Source organism: Ostrea edulis, chromosome 1 (genome assembly GCF_947568905.1).
Source record: "Ostrea edulis chromosome 1, xbOstEdul1.1, whole genome shotgun sequence".
In the NCBI taxonomy this organism is placed as follows: Eukaryota; Metazoa; Mollusca; class Bivalvia; order Ostreida; family Ostreidae; genus Ostrea; species Ostrea edulis.
In genome coordinates this window covers 36,549,660-36,566,598 of record NC_079164.1, presented here as the reverse complement: position 1 = coordinate 36,566,598, position 16,939 = coordinate 36,549,660, and the positions used below count along the sequence as shown (strand labels likewise).

General features: G+C 34.2%; 3 protein-coding genes across 9 annotated transcripts in view; 2 read left to right on the top strand and 1 right to left on the bottom strand.

Annotated features, from left to right (window-relative positions):
* The window catches only part of LOC125657878 (nitric oxide synthase, brain-like), a 73,390-nt gene extending 71,729 nt beyond the window's left edge, over nt 1-1,661 (top strand). For 5 of the 7 annotated variants that reach the window (XM_048888751.2, XM_048888777.2, XM_048888785.2 and 2 more), the window contains one exon: nt 457-1,661. In XM_048888751.2, coding sequence (XP_048744708.2) covers nt 457-576 — 120 coding nt within the window. In that variant the 3' untranslated portion in view covers nt 577-1,661. The remainder of the gene's footprint in view (nt 1-456) is intronic. The other 2 variants (XM_048888812.2, XM_056147382.1) reach the window with 2 other exon arrangements.
* On the bottom strand, nt 1,308-11,341 carry LOC125657906 (2-oxoglutarate and iron-dependent oxygenase domain-containing protein 2-like). The gene is made up of 6 exons (XM_048888826.2): nt 11,210-11,341; nt 9,360-9,416; nt 3,684-3,794; nt 3,389-3,491; nt 2,873-2,997; nt 1,308-2,166 (listed from the first exon to the last, which is right to left on the bottom strand). Exons 1-6 carry the CDS (start codon nt 11,318-11,320, stop codon nt 1,642-1,644), a joined length of 1,032 nt encoding a protein of 343 aa, XP_048744783.2. The 5' UTR covers nt 11,321-11,341; the 3' UTR covers nt 1,308-1,641.
* Nucleotides 11,342-11,460: 119 nt separating this feature from the next.
* LOC125657910 (uncharacterized) lies at nt 11,461-16,619 on the top strand. Its single transcript, XM_048888839.2, has 4 exons — nt 11,461-11,655; nt 11,838-11,883; nt 11,997-12,115; nt 16,294-16,619. Exons 1-4 carry the CDS (start codon nt 11,461-11,463, stop codon nt 16,531-16,533), a joined length of 600 nt encoding a protein of 199 aa, XP_048744796.2. The 3' UTR covers nt 16,534-16,619.
* The last annotated feature ends 320 nt before the right edge of the window (nt 16,620-16,939 follow it).

Below are 16,939 nucleotides of genomic sequence, written 5' to 3'. Positions count from 1 at the left end.
CCCTGGAGGTTATAAAACCTTTTTTGAGCATGTTTTCATACTCAAACTCGAACTCTGTGCTCTAAATCGTATTCATACTCAAAAGTGAAGGTTATAAAACTTTTGTAAAATCATTTTCACACTCAAAGACAGTACATGCTCAAGATTTTTCGACAATGTTTTGAAGCTTGCTCAGAGTTGTACTCAAAACAAAAATGACTGAGTTTGAGTCTCAGTACGGTAAAAGTTTTATAACCTCTAGGTCTGGTGTTCAGGGAAACTTACACGCACGTGCAATGGGATATATACAGTCTGAAATTTATTTGAAATACATTACATGCTAAATATTTTTATTGATTAAACAAATTAAGTCTGAAAAAAAAATCACTAACTCATACAGTACCGTATATGTTTTGAAAATACAGACTAACTTCCTTTGTATCAGAATGCATGCAGTTGGTTTTATTTTCACTATAGGAAATTACCATCCAGAGTCGGACGCCACGACCCCCTTCGAGAAGCCGTTCCCACATGGTGTATACGGACATTGAGGGCTCTTTGTACGAGAGTGCGGACTCCATGTCCCCTGAACACTGACCGTGGTCAATAACCAACCTTTGATATATATACTTTCTTGGATTTTAATTTTAATCGATTTTAAAGAGGTTTAATCGTTTTGATAAAACCACTTTGTTAATTTTATTATAAAATATAAGTTTCATTGATTAATATGTAGCATGTACATGTATTTTAATATTATATTGTATCGTATTTTTTGTTGTTTTTTTTGTTTGCTGTTGTTGTTTTATGAATCTACAATACAAGCCATTTTAATTTCCTTATAACTTATATAAGTCTCATACACTGCCAAGGTGAATCCGATGTCAGAAATAAGAAAATAAATTTCTTACTGTTTGTTTTTCTATGATGATCAGATAAGTAAAGAGAAATAGAAAATGTTGAGATGTCACAGTCATAAATCATTATATTCAATTTCATATTTGTAAAGAATGATCTATCTAAAATGTTTCAAAACAATAGTCTGAAATTATACATGCACCAAAAAAATATCAAATATCAATAAATGCCTTTACGCTTATTAAATTTATTTGTAGTCTTGTATTACACCTTGATTTTTTAAAATAAAGATTTTTTTTTCCATTTTTTTTCTCTTCATATACTTTTATTTTTCTAATCCTTTACATTTGTTTATGAAGTTCATAAATTCCTAATAATTTTTCTGATCTTGTTCTTATTAGAGCCATATATTTGTATTACTAAATGCTTTTACACTGCACTTTAAATATTATATTTCAAAATACACATAAGACATGTATCAGGCATTTTATTAACAAGAATACCATATTTCTTATATTATTGGAGCATTTTCCGTACAGGTGTACTTTTATACTGCATCAATATAACCCTGTATTGCCTCATTTCTCAAATCCATGATAATCGTGCCGATCTGCAGAACACATATATCGATGTCAGTTTTGCTAGTTCGTATATATTCGTTTCTACAGTTTAATTTGACTTTCTTTCAGTTTTATGTTATTACTTGATCATTGTGATGTACATCATACACCCTCGACTGTTTAAATGTATCTTACATTCTTATTCAATACTGAGTGCAATACTTTCTATTAAGCTTATAATTAATTAAACAGTACAAACTTCAACAATGTTTCCTTTTTTTGTAAATCCGTCACCAAACCCCTTGGTAGAAATTAGATCGGGTTCGTTGTAACACATTGGGCAACAAGCATTTCTCACTTCCGATGATCGCATCCAAATAATTAGATTATATCGTTCACCACTTGTTATTGGCCATGCACCATGTCTGTGGCGCCCTCTATGAAGCAGAGCTATTGTTGGCACGTGCGAGTTCTCTGTAAATCTCGCGTTCTGCTTGGATGCACTCCGAGGGTCAAACATGTCACCAAAGTATAGTTCACCACCAGTAAAATCTTTTCCCATTGAAACATTTAAAGTGACTTCTGCGTTATCATAGTGATAATTAAGGTCCGTGTCCTCGCCTAATTTGTACTTGACAACGAAAGCCTTATGGGAGTCTAGATTGCCCCCTCCCCAATCCGGAAACAGGACGGAGGTGAGAGGCGTGAGGTAGTTCTCGCGCAGAGGCGTCAAGAAATTCTCATCGAATCCGATCTCGTTCAGCAGTACCTGGAAGTGATAAAGGGGCATGGACACGATTTGAGCTGAAAATTTTTCTAATTTTATTTTTCCATTATTAAGGTTAATTAATGTATTTCTAATAGTCAAACAAAATTTGAATATAAATTGTTGAGTTACAGGTGAGATACAGCACTCGCATTTTTTTTATGTTAAAAAGGCTCGTGCCATAATAGAAAACGGCATGTTTAAAACAAAATGAGATGTGCTAAACACTAGAAACTATTTCATTGTGTTAAGAATTAACTTGTAAATTGAAAAAAAAATCTGCTTTAAACGAAACTTTTACTAGCATATTTAACCTATGTAAACAAAAATATGGCACGGATCTTGTTTACATAACGAAGAATTGTGAGCTCTGTATCCCATATACCTCGACAACTGAGTCGACTGATATTACAATTTTTGCTGACCATCAGAAATATCTTGGTTAACCATTCTAAACATTAAAAATGGAAAAATTAAATTTCAAAATTTTCAGCTCAAATCGTGTCCATGTTTCATTAAAATAACTTTTAAACTTTTAATAACATCACTGCTTGGGATCGGAAAGTAAATAAAATGTTACTGTTGTTTTTCAAATTCCACTGAAGAGTCGTAGAGCGAAAGCGCTTTGGAATAAGTGTGAAATCTTATTTCTAATTTATATGTTGTATATACACTGTATATATATTCTAAAACGCATTGGAACACATACCCCATATTTATTCATTGTGTTTGGCCGTCCCTTTGGACAATCATTGGCTTCAAAGTGTTCCATTTCATCAACAAACAAGTGACAGAACTCCGACGTGAAGAACGGGAATGTATACACTCGATCAGCTGGACCAAAGAAAAATAATTTATTTTTTAAACTCGATCGGCTAGACCGACGTAAAAATAAAAAGATTATTAGTGTATGACATAAAGGTCATCTCCTGTCAGCGACCCGGTTATTTCTTTTGGCCACCTCAATTTACAACAGTTAAAAGTTCCAATAACCTTATTACCAAATATCCTACATGCTTCAAATAACCTTATTACCAAATATCCTACATGCTTTAAATAACCTTATTACCAAATATCCTACATGCTTTAAATAACCTTATTACCAAATATCCTACATGCTTTAAATACATGTACATATAAAACATTATTCGTAACATTATGTTAAACTTTCGAGGATAGTTAAAACATTATTTTTATTACAATTGATGGAATTTAATTCACATACCTTTACAGACATTAATTCTGCCAAACACTTCGTTATAGTCTGCGGTATCGTTTGATTTACAGTAGCGAACAAGGTCCAAGAATTCCGGTGATAAATATTCGTCCTAAAACCAACCAACAAACAAACCTAGAATTACTATAGCATAACACAATCTAAACAGCAATAGCTCTGAGTTACACATGAATGGTTATAAAAACATGTGTGGAAATGCAAATACAAATTCTGTTTAATTTCCGGTGTTCTCGTGATTGATATAAACACAGTGAATTTCGTACAGTCTAAATCTCAGATTTACCTTTAAACAGTAAATGTCCGGATGTAGAGGTCTATATTTGGTCGAAATTATTTCTTTTCTTTTCAAACTGTCGTCTCCAAGACGTTTTCTTCTATCTACTTCTCTTTCAATCTACAGATAAATCAGTGACAGTAAAGTCCATTTATAGTACATCTTAAAAGAAAATAATCCGGAATCCTCCCCCTCGTCTCTAAAGTTCCTATAATGTAGCGCCACCTATGGTAAAATGTTAGTTAAAATCCGTACATGACACTGCTTACAAATGTTTTCAAAATTCAATTAAACAATAAAACGCTTTGTTTGGTGTTTCGTCGGGTGATGAAGGTAGCAAGCATTGCAGAAATAACGCATAACCCGCGTTACGTTAAACGAAACAGCCAATTCACCCTTTGACCTTGATGACGCTCCATAGTTGGTAATGATTATACAGACAGGTGGTACTAAAAAACCGCATCGAACTAGTTTGTAACGAATATGCATTCATTGTATGATGAAAGCAATGCCAATTTCAAAAGAAATATAAGAGAAAAGATTCAATGAATGTAAATATATAGATATAATAGTATTATCAACTTTTTAAAAAAAAAATGAAAATACCCCATATTTGAAGTGATATTACATGTGTAAAAACGTATAGAATAATTTTGGGATACATATCAAATGTTGCTGAGTGCTTAATAAAATGCTGATGTACAACATGTAGGTGTCACCATGATTTCTAGCATATAGATGGGTGCAAATACGAAACTAAGACACGTGTGTGAAACTAAAACACGTGGTCATGCAGTTGCTGAAGAAATTCCGGTGAAAACGTGCATGGTCCAGCAAAAGGTCTGTAGTTGAGAGGGAAGGTGGATGGCCCCATATGAAAGGTAGATTTTTAAGAAGGGCAGACAGGGTTCTTGATTGCGCACAGGCAGCACAGTGTCTAAATCCCCACGCTTGGTACTGTGATGGTGTGGTGGTGGTGCGGATTAGCCCAAAATGAGAGAAAATCAAAGCAAAAATGGGGTACCTGTTCAGAGCATGCTTTGTGCACCAGCACCAGTATGTATAGATTACATGTAATTTATGATCATAATTTATTAACTACACCAATATGAAAAACAAAAATTGACATAAAAGGAAAATATGATTTTTCATTAATCTGTCATAATCTGACCTTGATGTATACCCCCGACCCACATGTTTCAGAACCAAAAAGAACTGTCTCCTGCCACCTATACGGTACTGCTAGGTTCTTGAGGACAAGGCCGAATGTAGACCACAGACAGAGCTCAACGTACATGTAGTTGGGGTGGGGGGGATCGCCAGTCATCCCCATGATGACATACTTATAATAGAGAGATTTTCATGTACATCACTCCACACTTGGTAAATGTAGTAGTGGGTCAGGGTGAGTCTTACATAACCAACAGTTACTTGGTGTGCGTAAATAGAACGAAAGGCCCATGGGCCACATCGCTCACCTGAGTCACCTTGGTCCATATTTAAAGATTTTCCTTATATATATTCGCATGTAAAACTTTTATCCCTATTGTGACCTCAAAATTCCCCTGGCGGCCATAATTTTTACAAACTTGAATCTGCACTATGTCAGGAACCTTTCATTTTAATGTAAACTTTTCTGGCCCAATGGTTCTTGAGAAGCTTTTTAAAGATTTTCCCTATATATTTGTATGTAAAACTTAGATCCTTATTGTGGCGTCAACCTACCTCCGGAGGCCATGATTTTTACAAACTTGAATCTGCACTATGTCAGAAAGCTGTCATGAAAATGTAAACTTCTTTAGTTCAATTGTTCTTCAGAAGAAGATTTTTTCTATATATTAGCAGGTAAAACTTTGATCCCCTATTGTGGCCCCATCCTACCCCCGGGGACCATGATTGAATTTGCACTGTCAGACGTTTACATGTAAATCTCAGCTTTTTTGGCCGTGTTTCTTGAGAAGAAGATTTTTAAAGGATTTTCCCTATATATTTGTATGTAAAACTTTGATCCCCTGGGCCAAAATTGAAAAGGAGTTTGTTTGCCATCGCGCGACCGACCCATTTTTAACCCCCCGACTGGAAAGTTTGTAATGACATAATTTCGGCCATGGTTTTTTTTCACTCGATTTTCCTACTTCTGTTTTTCTTTCAAGTTCCTATCCGCGTTGGGTTCACCTTCACAAGTCAACGGTTATTGATTCGTTACCTCGCACCATGCTCGCATCAGTCACCATTCAAAACACGGCTTTGGGACAGGGAATGACGCAATAAGCTAAATTTAAATCATCCAATGAGATTCCTCGTTTAAGATGCAAGTTTGGATAGAGCAAAAACAGAAAGTGAACAATGGTCTTCGTGGGGTACTTTTTTTAACATCAAGAACATCGCGTGTTGTTTTTATTTTGTAACGAGGTAACTAATCAATAGCCCTTGACTTGTGAAGATGCGTTTGTTTTGTTTTTTTCCAGTTTTGTTCTTTGCGGCGTTTTGTAAATCGCCGCAATTTTAAGCGCAAAAATGATCGATTCGGCACATGGCATACTGCTAGAATTTTATGTATCTGACGAGGCATCATTCGATAATTATGGACACAAACAACAACTATGTCCGATGAAAATGTAAATGGGTACCCCGAATATTCGGAAATGCCCTCAATTTACCGAAATGCCTCCAGGAATTAGTTTTCGAAATACCACCTAAAAGTATCGAAATTCCCCTCTATTTATATACATTAATGCATATTAAGTTTATATATGTTAATCTTTTATGATAAAACGTTTTTAGATTTGTGATTGTAAATTTAGGAAATTCAACTGTGTTCAATTTTCGCATTCACGATGTTTCAAAGAAAGATAACTCTAGCAAAATTTATTCATGTATATCACCGATGATTTTTTTCCCCATTACAATATTTGTTTGAATTGCAAAATATATATGAATGTTGATTTAATTCAACTTAAGCAATGTATATATATAATGATTAGGAAATAATGGTTGAACACATTCTTCTAGATGAAAGAAAAATAACATGAGTTACCTTCCTTAAATTAACACAAATTCTAATAACAACTCTTTTTATCAAAAAATTTGTTATTTTTTCTTCAGAGACGGTATTTTACACATTGAATCAATCCCTAATCTTTTAATTTAACTTTAAAAAATTGATTCAAAGGGGAATTTCGTTAGTTCTAATGGGCATTTCGGTATTTCTGGAGGCATTTCGGCAAATCACGGGCATTTCGGTAATTCGAGGTACCGCGGAGCACGGATTTAATGTATCAGAAATCGTTTGACCAACATCATTGAACATGGAATTGTGTTGAGTTTATACAAATAATGTTTTAGTTCAACAACAATGCTACCAAGTTTCAGTTGCATAATACATGCATGTTACATTGGCCATTAAGAGTAAAATCATGGCAACCAAGACTCTAGACAAATTAAAAAAAAAACAGTGGACATATTCAAAACCTGGAAAACAAACACCCACAAAACAAGTAACATATCAGAATAACAAAATGATATATGAGCTATACACAAACTACTCCTGTCCATGAAGTTAAAACTGCACTTTTTAGAGAGGTTTCTGACAGTTCTGCAAGTAATTCACTGTAATAGGGTTAATTCATCAAAAGAACACAAAATATAAAAACAGAGTTTTGATATTCAATATATTTTCAGCAACAAAAAAAAAAACAAAAAAAAAAAATCCCTACCGACCAACCCAATATTTTTAATGACCCTCGGGCTATGGCAAACCAACATTTTTTTTAATGTGGCCCTATTATGGCTCCAACCTATCCCCAGGGGTAATGAGTTTAACAAACGCGAATTTGCACCATGTCAAGAATCTTTCATGTAAATTTCAGCTCCTCTGGCCCAGTAGTTCTTGAAAAGAAGAATTTTAAATGATCCCATCCTGCATTTGAACAAACTTGGAAGCCCTTCACCCGATGATGCAAGATGAAAATGTGAAAAGTTTACGCCGACACCGACGATAGACAACGGACAACAAATTTTGATCAGAAAAGCTCACTTGAGCCTTCGGTTCAGGTGAGCTAAAAATATAGTTTACCTAAAAGTAAAATAAGCTCTTGATTATTGAAAATGCTACAAAAGCCGAGTTTGGTCCCTTGCGTTCGTGTGGCAGGGATGGGGACCGCCCCAGACTAATGAAAGTCGCGTAACCGTGGTTATTATTTAACCAAACTGGGATGATTTATTATCTAAAATATTTTAACTAAAATATTTGTGGGCATATTAGTTCATTGTGTAACTTGTATGGAAATGAACCGGGATTCGAATTAATTGGCTATATAACATGGCTATGTCAACGAATGAAATCATTAAAAGCTGTGAGGTTTTTTGGGTTGTATGGGGCTTTAATGAGTATTTCAAGGTATGTTTGGACACAAGTATAGTAGGAAAATATGTTAGGAATTTTTTTATATGATATTTATGAGACGGCGATGCAAGAATGTAGTAATATAAGGCCTCAATCGTGCACATCTTTTTGTGCGCCATAAATCAAAGGTTTTCATAAGGGGTGGATCTGTAGCTCTCTGATCTGTCCCAATATTTTTTTTCCGAGAGCTACAGTTCTGAAGCTAATTGATCATACAATCAACTTGAATGACTTGAAATGAATTAACCTGCTGCTCTTGAGAACATGATCCCGCGTAAAACGTTGAATTCTTGTTGTGGTCATCAAAGAGGGCGAAGGAATTGTTTTATAATGTATATTGAAATTCAGGGGACAAACCTGAATTGTTCGTTATCCAAAGTTCAATATTTAACAGTCCGATGTTGACTATATAGAAAACGTTACTGAGCATTTATTTTTTACTTCAATATAATAAAATAGTTCCAATCTGACTGAAGTACAGACTTAGTCTGATGGCAGATAGTTCAATATAAGCGACTTCAATATAACTGCAGTAGACTGTACTTGTATACTGGATGATTGTAAATGACAGTGACAAGCGTGTACTCCTCAGCATAGATAGGGGAGGTGAGATTTATCGCACTTCTTGTGCCTTATCACGGCCCCAGAAGTCACAGTCTAAAAAAATCTGGAATCTACACAAAGTGTGGGCTGTCCGAGTAATGTCACTTCTCACCGTTACGACCGTAGTTTTCCTGTGATCGGCAGTGGTTATACGTGACAGGTATGTTGGTCACCCTCTCAGTTGAACATAGAATGTTCATTATGAGCAAAGTCACATATCAATTTGACTTATTGTACTATTGCGGCTTTTGAGATGAAAACTTTTTAATTTTCTTGCATATTTTCAATTATCGTGCAAAACTTTAAATACTTTCTGTGGTCCCATCCCCCTACCCTCCTCAGGGGGTCATGATTCAAAGAATTCTAAATATCAGAAAGTTTTTTTCTTGTTGAGTACTTCTTAAGGAGATGATATTTATGTTGTGATATTTTTTCTATGTAATGATTTCTCAAGATTTCTCTGATTGAAACTTTATTTCAAGATTTCTTTAGATTTCTCAAACGCTTACAATTATTTTTCTCTATCCTTGAAGGAGGCACGTTCCTTCTATGAACAATTTTGAATTTCCTTCAGGCAAGTTTTAGTAATGGTTCTTGAGAAAATCAGACAGATAGACAATTGAAGAGCTTCGATCAGAGAAAAATTCATTCATGAAATATACAGAGAAATAACCTACTTCATCTCGAACCTCCTGTAATTTCTCTTCCGTATCACAACCACGTTTTCTGAGTACCTTCAACAAAACAGAGGCGACAATCTTAATTCACTGAGGGGATAACATGTAGACACATGTAAAATGTACGTCACATTTTATTTCAAGTTTTAGAAATGCATGTACAGACACCCAAACTCGTGTCTAAACCAAACACCACCCCCCATATCGTCGAAACCACATAACTCGAGTCGCCAATACCTTAAAAATCGTTACCAAAGTTTTGATGAATAGCACGTTTCGGAACGGTAGCCCTATATATAGAACTTTTCGTTGGGGGAGCGCCCATTCAACAAAGCTATTTCAAGAATGATTTGCACACTTCTCCGCTAAAATATCTTTAGAGGCGTTTCCCATTTAATTTTGTAAATGACAAATAAATATATAAACAGGGTAACCCCAGGCCTATATAGACTTAATTACTTGTCATTTACGAAATTAAATGGGGAGCGCCTACTTTTTTTTCGTAAAGAAGATAAAAAGGCGGGTTTATCAATTTGCATATATAGAATAGCTAGCCATTCCATTCATACCGGATGGATTTTCACCTGAACTGAATGCAAATGATACCGATGTTGATAGAAATAAAAATGAGTACCATCCTCTCTTCGAACTAGTTTCTAAAAATTACATTCTAATTGCTCTTTTGTCTTAGGAATGGACCGAGGTAATTATTTATTTAAGGCCCGCGAGATCAAGATGCATGAACAATTCTCGTTCGTGCTAATCATATGAAATCGACAAGTGGGGAGCATCATTCAAGTCCAGAAACAAAAATGTTTTATTCAATGTCGGCACGAAGCATCGTTTTTCGAAAGGGGGGGGGGGGGGGGGGGGCAGCCGGAAAAGAAATTGGAAGATGATTCGTCTAAAATCGTTGCTGTACACAAAATAAAATGTATAATTTTTTTTTATATAGGATATATGGTTATTCACTAATTAATTAAGGGTACTCGGGGGCATGTGCGGTAATATATATGACGTCGCGCACGCTATTGGTGTCAATTTTGGTATCGATATAAGTTACAACGTATTGATGAAAGAAAAATATAAAATTGATATGTCAGGGGTATGACAGTTGACGCTAACGCAGCATAGATATTTTTCCTGAGAAATTGAATCAAGGTAATGGTAAACTTGTGACTTAATCAGAATTAGCCATATGTCCTCCGTGATCTTCATTAACTTTTCTGTTCTAAACCAACAGGAATATATCATCACAATATTTTGAAAAAGAAGTCCATAATGAACTCTTCAAAATGGTTTCGCACATATTATGATTTTCAGTAATTTGTCATGCAATAATTGTAAATTAATCTGAAATGATTACAATAAAAAGGAATGGTTAGAATTGTGTAATTTGGTACATAAGTATGCGCGATTAACAAATAACACGTCGCCCGCCATTTTCATATGCAATTTCTGTAAAATATAGGAAAATAAATATTAAACATAATCATGTAATATCTGTAATTATGTCTGTTTAAACATTCCCAAAGAAAAATGTATGACAAACAGCAGTTCTTTTTTTCACTGCTTGGTATTTTGTTTTTTTCCAATTATTTTGTATTGTTTCTACAAACGTGTTTTGTTTTGTTGTAATTTTTCTTTATATCATACATGGTCAAAATATGATCAATTGTCATACTACATGTACCGAAGTACCCATACATTTCTTCCACACAGCGTCTGATTTTTGTCTCGATTGCAGGGAGGGGAGTTTAGTTTGGTGCCTGTGTATAAACAAAAATCAAAACCTTGGATCCGCCAAAAAATTACTGTCCAATTACGTTCGATCTAACGGATTTTCTTACCTGTAGATAATCCCGTTCAAGCTGCTGGATGTCGTGGTAAGAAACATGAAGATTATACTTCTTCAAAAAAATGTTATTTGTGAAAAAACACCGGCATACGAAGTATGTCATGTTTCAGGAAGAGGGGGCAGGCTAATGACACGTCAAGATGCGAAAAGCGTATGTCTGATTTATGATCGCTAAATTTTCATTGATATGACGCAAAAGAAAAAATTTAGTGATCATCAAATGTAAAATTATCCTTAAATTTCATGTCAGGGACCATTCACTCGACTAAATTTGTGTTTAGAGAGATAACGATACCTCTTCACTATAGAACAACTTACTTAAAGAAAACAAAAATGGCAGCTGCCATGGGCGAGATGAAGGAGACCAATAACGAAGACGGAGATAAAGCGGCTTACAGAGGGAAGGCATGCATTAAAAATCACCCGGATGCTCATTTGGTATGTGTTTGTTTTACTCCAGATACGACATAGTTAATTAATATCAGTTTTGATATAAAACATCCAAAATCGTGTTTTGCAAAGCAGAGGATTTTCGAGCTAATACTTACTTATCTTGTGATAATTTTAAAAGAGCTTCCTTAAATAACAATTGCTAGTGTTCTAATTTTTTTATGCTTCAGATAAGACCTTGTACTAGCTACTGGAAAGAGTTTACATCGTGTTGTTGTATGTATCAAGCGTTGTTTATTAATTTACTAAATTTTCGGTTGTTTATTTGAAATTTCACACCGAGAGAATGAAAGTACATACACTACTGATCATTTTATAATTTTCTACAGCGTCAACATCTCGTATGAGACAGCTATATATTAATGGTGTAGAAACAGACTGCTTGCCTCTGAAGAAAATATCTGACAAATGTTATGCTATGGAAAAAGAAGAAATGGATGAAGCCACAGTATGTATATAATGATTATAACCAGTGTTATTATAATGATCCATTACTGCCTTTAGGGCTGAAACGATTCACCGAAATATCGATACTGTTCAATATAAACGCTCAATTCAATGTTTGATTCATTGCCTTGATTTTCGGTTCGATACGTTTAATACAAACGGGTTCAGTAGAATACATCAGTCTCGACCTGTACATATTATTTCTACCTGGATGAGGGGCAAAATAGTTCAAACTGTTGTTTGCCTTTAGGTTGACGAAAATAATAATAAACTAATTATCAGTTTTAAACTACAGCGAACAGGCATCTCACCGTTTGGCAGTTTTGCTTTTAAAATTATGATTTTGAATCTTGATAATTAATATCTTCTTCAATGTTATTATTGGTTTTTTCTGTAAATTGTATTGTATTGAAAGTATTGAATCGTGGCATAAGTATTGCAATATGTATCGTATCGTGAAGGGGGCGTATCGTTTCAGCCCTAACTGCCTTCCCAACACATTTACAATATCATAATGTATAATGAAATCATCTCCCTCTGAACACTGTATTGAACAACTCAGTTGAGTCGTTTCAGCTTCAATTAGGGTTGTCATGGTTAAAAAAAATTCGGGTTGGGTCGGTTCTAAAATTTTTACTTTGAGTTGGGGTATTTCGGTTTGGGTCTATATAAATATTTTAAAAATCTGATATACAGTTTAAATCAAAAACCTTTTATTATATTTTGTTACAATAATTACTCGGGGATGTGGACTGTGGTTTAGACTCAACATCCATGGTACTAGAAACAGCATTGTCACTTCTATTTGTTTCCATTCCATGCTTTCAATGTTAGTCATTGACAATGTTGATCCTATGGTGTATTTTCAATGCGTTTGACATATCTTACATACTGTCATTGTTTACAGTTTTGTCGACAATGCCATCATTTAACAATTGATCATTTCTTTGTCATAAAGTCACAAGCCATAAACAGCTTGACACATGGATTCACTGGTCAAATTTAGTCTGAATACATTTTCAAAATTGCTAGAATAGAAATATCTTTTCAAAAAAATAGGAATTGATAGGGAAAATTTGGGCTTTTTTTTTTTTTTTTTAGTATTTCTCCTTGTATTTTTTAAGGAATTTTAGCAAAACTTAAAGAAATAGGATTTTTCAGGAATTTTAGGGCTGCTGGATAGCCTGGTGTATTCAATACACAACATCATGCAGTGTGTATTCAAAATACACCATCATGTAGTGTGTATTCAATATACACCATCATGTAGTGTGTATTCAATATACAGGGTTCGAAATTACCTCATGTCCGTAAGTCTGAGACTAGTAAAAAACATGTCGGACTAGTGAACTCTCTATAGCACATAGCACTAGTCCATACGGACTAGTGAAAATCCAGAAATCTGTCTTGAATTGGTTAAGATTTTAGCAAATTTGTCCGAGTCTCTTAGATGTTTGAAGCTATGGTCAATTATCTGCGTGGTTAAGTGTTTGCGTGAAAATGACATGCTGATCTTCGCACGAGTACAAATTCCTGCCAATTCCGAACACCGAGTACGCATCACGAGAACGGGTTCGATGTGCAAGAATTTACACCACCTTTGTAAGTGGTGTGGTCAAAGAACACGTTAGTGCCCACATGTTCTCGTCATTCGCAACTCTAACACAGGAGTTCATGAAATATAACACTATAGCTCATGACTTGGTCAATCGAGTGAATTTTATGTACTTTATTGATAAAATTTCGAACTCCTGTAACTCTAAGAATTGAGCACAAGAACAACGGGAACGTTGATCTCAAACACACTTATGGATGTTTATAAAAGGGGTTACGTGATTAACTCAGAGGTTACTGTATGCTTCTGAAGATATTGAATGCAAAATAAAGTATGGTGGTCTTTTTCTTCTCTAGCTGTCAGAAACTGAATTGTTTGCTAATGTGATGTGTTTGGCTTGATTAAATACTATTAAATAAAATGGAGAATCATTTTATATGATACACTGGACGGAATAGTGAAATGTTTTGCGGACTAGTGAACATCAATAGTCACTTGTCCGTACGGACTAGTTCTTGAAAAAGTTAATTTCGAACCCTGATATACAACATCCTCATGTAGTGTGTATTCAATAAACAATATCCTCATGTAGTGTGTATTCAATATACAACATCCTCATGTAATGTGTATAATCTATTCAATATACAACATCCTAATGTAGTGTGTATTCAATATACAACAACCTCATGTAGTGTGTATTCTATATATAACAACATTTCTAATGTAGTGTGTATTCAATATACAATATCATGTAGTGTGTATTCAATATACAACATCCTCATGTAGTGTGTATTCAATATACAACAATCTCATGTAGTGTGTATTCAATATACAACAACCTCTTGTAGTGTGTATTCAATATACAACATCCTCATGTAGTGTGTATTCAATATACAGCATCCTCATGTAGTGTGTATTCTATATATAACAACCTCATGTAGTGTGTATTCAATATACAACAACCTTATGTAGTGTATATTCAACATACAACATCCTCATGTAGTGTGTATTCAATATACAACAACCTCATGTGGTGTGTATTCAATGTAGAACAACCTCATGTAGTGTGTATTCAATATACAACCTCATGTAATGTGTATTCTATATACAACATCCTCATGTAGTGTGTATTCAATATACAACATCCTCATCTGGTGTGTATTCAATAAACAACATCATGTAATGTGTATTCGATATACAACGTCATGTAGTGTGTGTTCAATATAGAACAACCTCATGTAGTGTGTATTCAATATACAACAACCTCATGTAGTGTGTATTCAATATACAACAACCTCATGTAGTGTGTATTCTATATACAACATCATGTAGTGTGTATTCAATATACAACATCCTCATGTAGTGTGTATTCAATATACAACATCATGTAATGTGTATTCTATATACAACATCATGTAGTGTGTATTCAATAAACAAAATTCTCATGTAGTGTGTATTGAATATACAACAACCTCATGTAGTGTGTATTCAATATACAACATCCTCATGTAATGTGTATTCAATATACAACAACATCATGTAGTGTGTATTCAATATACAACATCCTCATGCAGAGTGTATTCAATATACAACATCATGTAGTGTGTATTCAATATACAAGAACCTCATGTAGTGTGTATTCAATATACAAGAACCTCATGTAGTGTGTATTCAATATACAACAACCTCATGCAGTGTGTATTCAATATACAACAACCTCATGTAGTGTGTATTCAATATACAACATCATGTAGTGTGTATTCTATATACAACATCTTGTAGTGTGTATTCATTATACAACATCATGTAGTGTGTAATCAATATACAACAACCTCATGTAGTGTGTATTCAATATACAACATCATGTAGTGTGTATTCTATATACAACATCATGTAGTGTGTATTCAATATACAACATCCTCATGTAGTGTGTATTCAATATACAACATCATGTAGTGTGTATTCTATATACAACATCATGTAGTGTGTATTCAATATACAATATCATGTAGTGTGTATTCTATATACAACATCCTCATGTAGTGTGTATTCAATATACAACATCATGTAATGTGTATTCTATATACAACATCATGTAGTGTGTATTCAATATACAACAACCTCATGTAGTGTGTATTCAATATACAACAACCTCATGTAGTGTGTATTCAATATACAACATCCTCATGTAATGTGTATTCAATGTAGAACAACCTCATGTAGTGTGTATTCAATATACAACATCATGTAATGTGTATTCTATATACAACATCATGTAGTGTGTATTCAATATACAACAACATCATGTAATGTGTATTCTATATACAACATCCTCATGTAGTGTGTATTCAATATACAACAATCTCATGTAGTGTGTATTCAATATACAACATCTTCATGTAGTGTCTTCATTTCCAATATAACCATGGACTTACTTAATCCTCTTCATCTCTAATATAACCATTGAACAATGATGCTTTTGAATGATTATCAATCATTGATTTACCACAAATATAATTATAAATTAAATGTATTGCAGCTCTCAGAGTTGAGGAACGTTCCATTGATAAAACTACTTCATTCACAAATTAATGGAAGAGTAATTACAATATTTTTATATTTAGAATGAATTGATAACGTATGAGAAGCAGAGAAATGCAGAGAGAACCAAGTCAAAATCCGCGAACAATGTGTGGGAGTACCGTACGTCACCCCCCGAAAACTGGTCAGCACCACTTCCCGAATTCATGGAAGCCAGAAAAGACACTCACCTCAATAAAATACAGGACACGTGGGAAAAGGATGAACTTCGAATAACTATTAGGGAATATATTATGAGAGATCAAATGTGCTCAATATCCTGACCGTGAGGGATATTTAGTGTTAAATTTGACATCTAATATTGATTAGTATTAAATTATGTCCAAACTGATAAAAGTGTATTTTCTTATGTTATGGTTGTTTTTTGTATTAATCAGATAACTTACTCATTGAATATGTCTGTGAAATATATGTACAATTTCCCAAGGTTGTTCACATACTTACAATGTACTCAATGGATTGCGTGAAGAAGTGTGGACAACATCTAGAATTGTGCCTCGGACTTTAGAGCTCAGTAGGAATCTGGCTTTTCAGTCCCTTGCTTTTCAGCAGTACAGAGACAGTAACATCATTCAATCCCCAGATCTACCACCATCATGAAACTTTATTCACACAGTCCTTGAACTGAACTCCAGGCTCCAGATTTGATTTGTGTAAGATGACCTGATC

What these genes read in the sequence shown, in the direction of transcription:
- LOC125657910 (XM_048888839.2), top strand. Translation starts at nt 11,461, where the DNA reads ATGTCAGGGACCATTCACTCGACTAAATTTGTGTTTAGAGAGATAACG. An exon ending in AGAGTTTACATCGTGTTGTT is followed by an intron (nt 11,884 to 11,996) that starts GTATGTATCAAG and finishes AATTTTCTACAG; the next exon opens with CGTCAACATCTCGTATGAGA. An exon ending in AAGAAATGGATGAAGCCACA is followed by an intron (nt 12,116 to 16,293) that starts GTATGTATATAA and finishes TTTTATATTTAG; the next exon opens with AATGAATTGATAACGTATGA.
- LOC125657906 (XM_048888826.2), bottom strand. Translation starts at nt 11,320, where the DNA reads ATGACATACTTCGTATGCCGGTGTTTTTTCACAAATAACATTTTTTTG. An exon ending in TTGAACGGGATTATCTACAG is followed by an intron (nt 9,417 to 11,209) that starts GTAAGAAAATCC and finishes GTTTTGTTGAAG; the next exon opens with GTACTCAGAAAACGTGGTTG. An exon ending in TACAGGAGGTTCGAGATGAA is followed by an intron (nt 3,795 to 9,359) that starts GTAGGTTATTTC and finishes ATTTATCTGTAG; the next exon opens with ATTGAAAGAGAAGTAGATAG.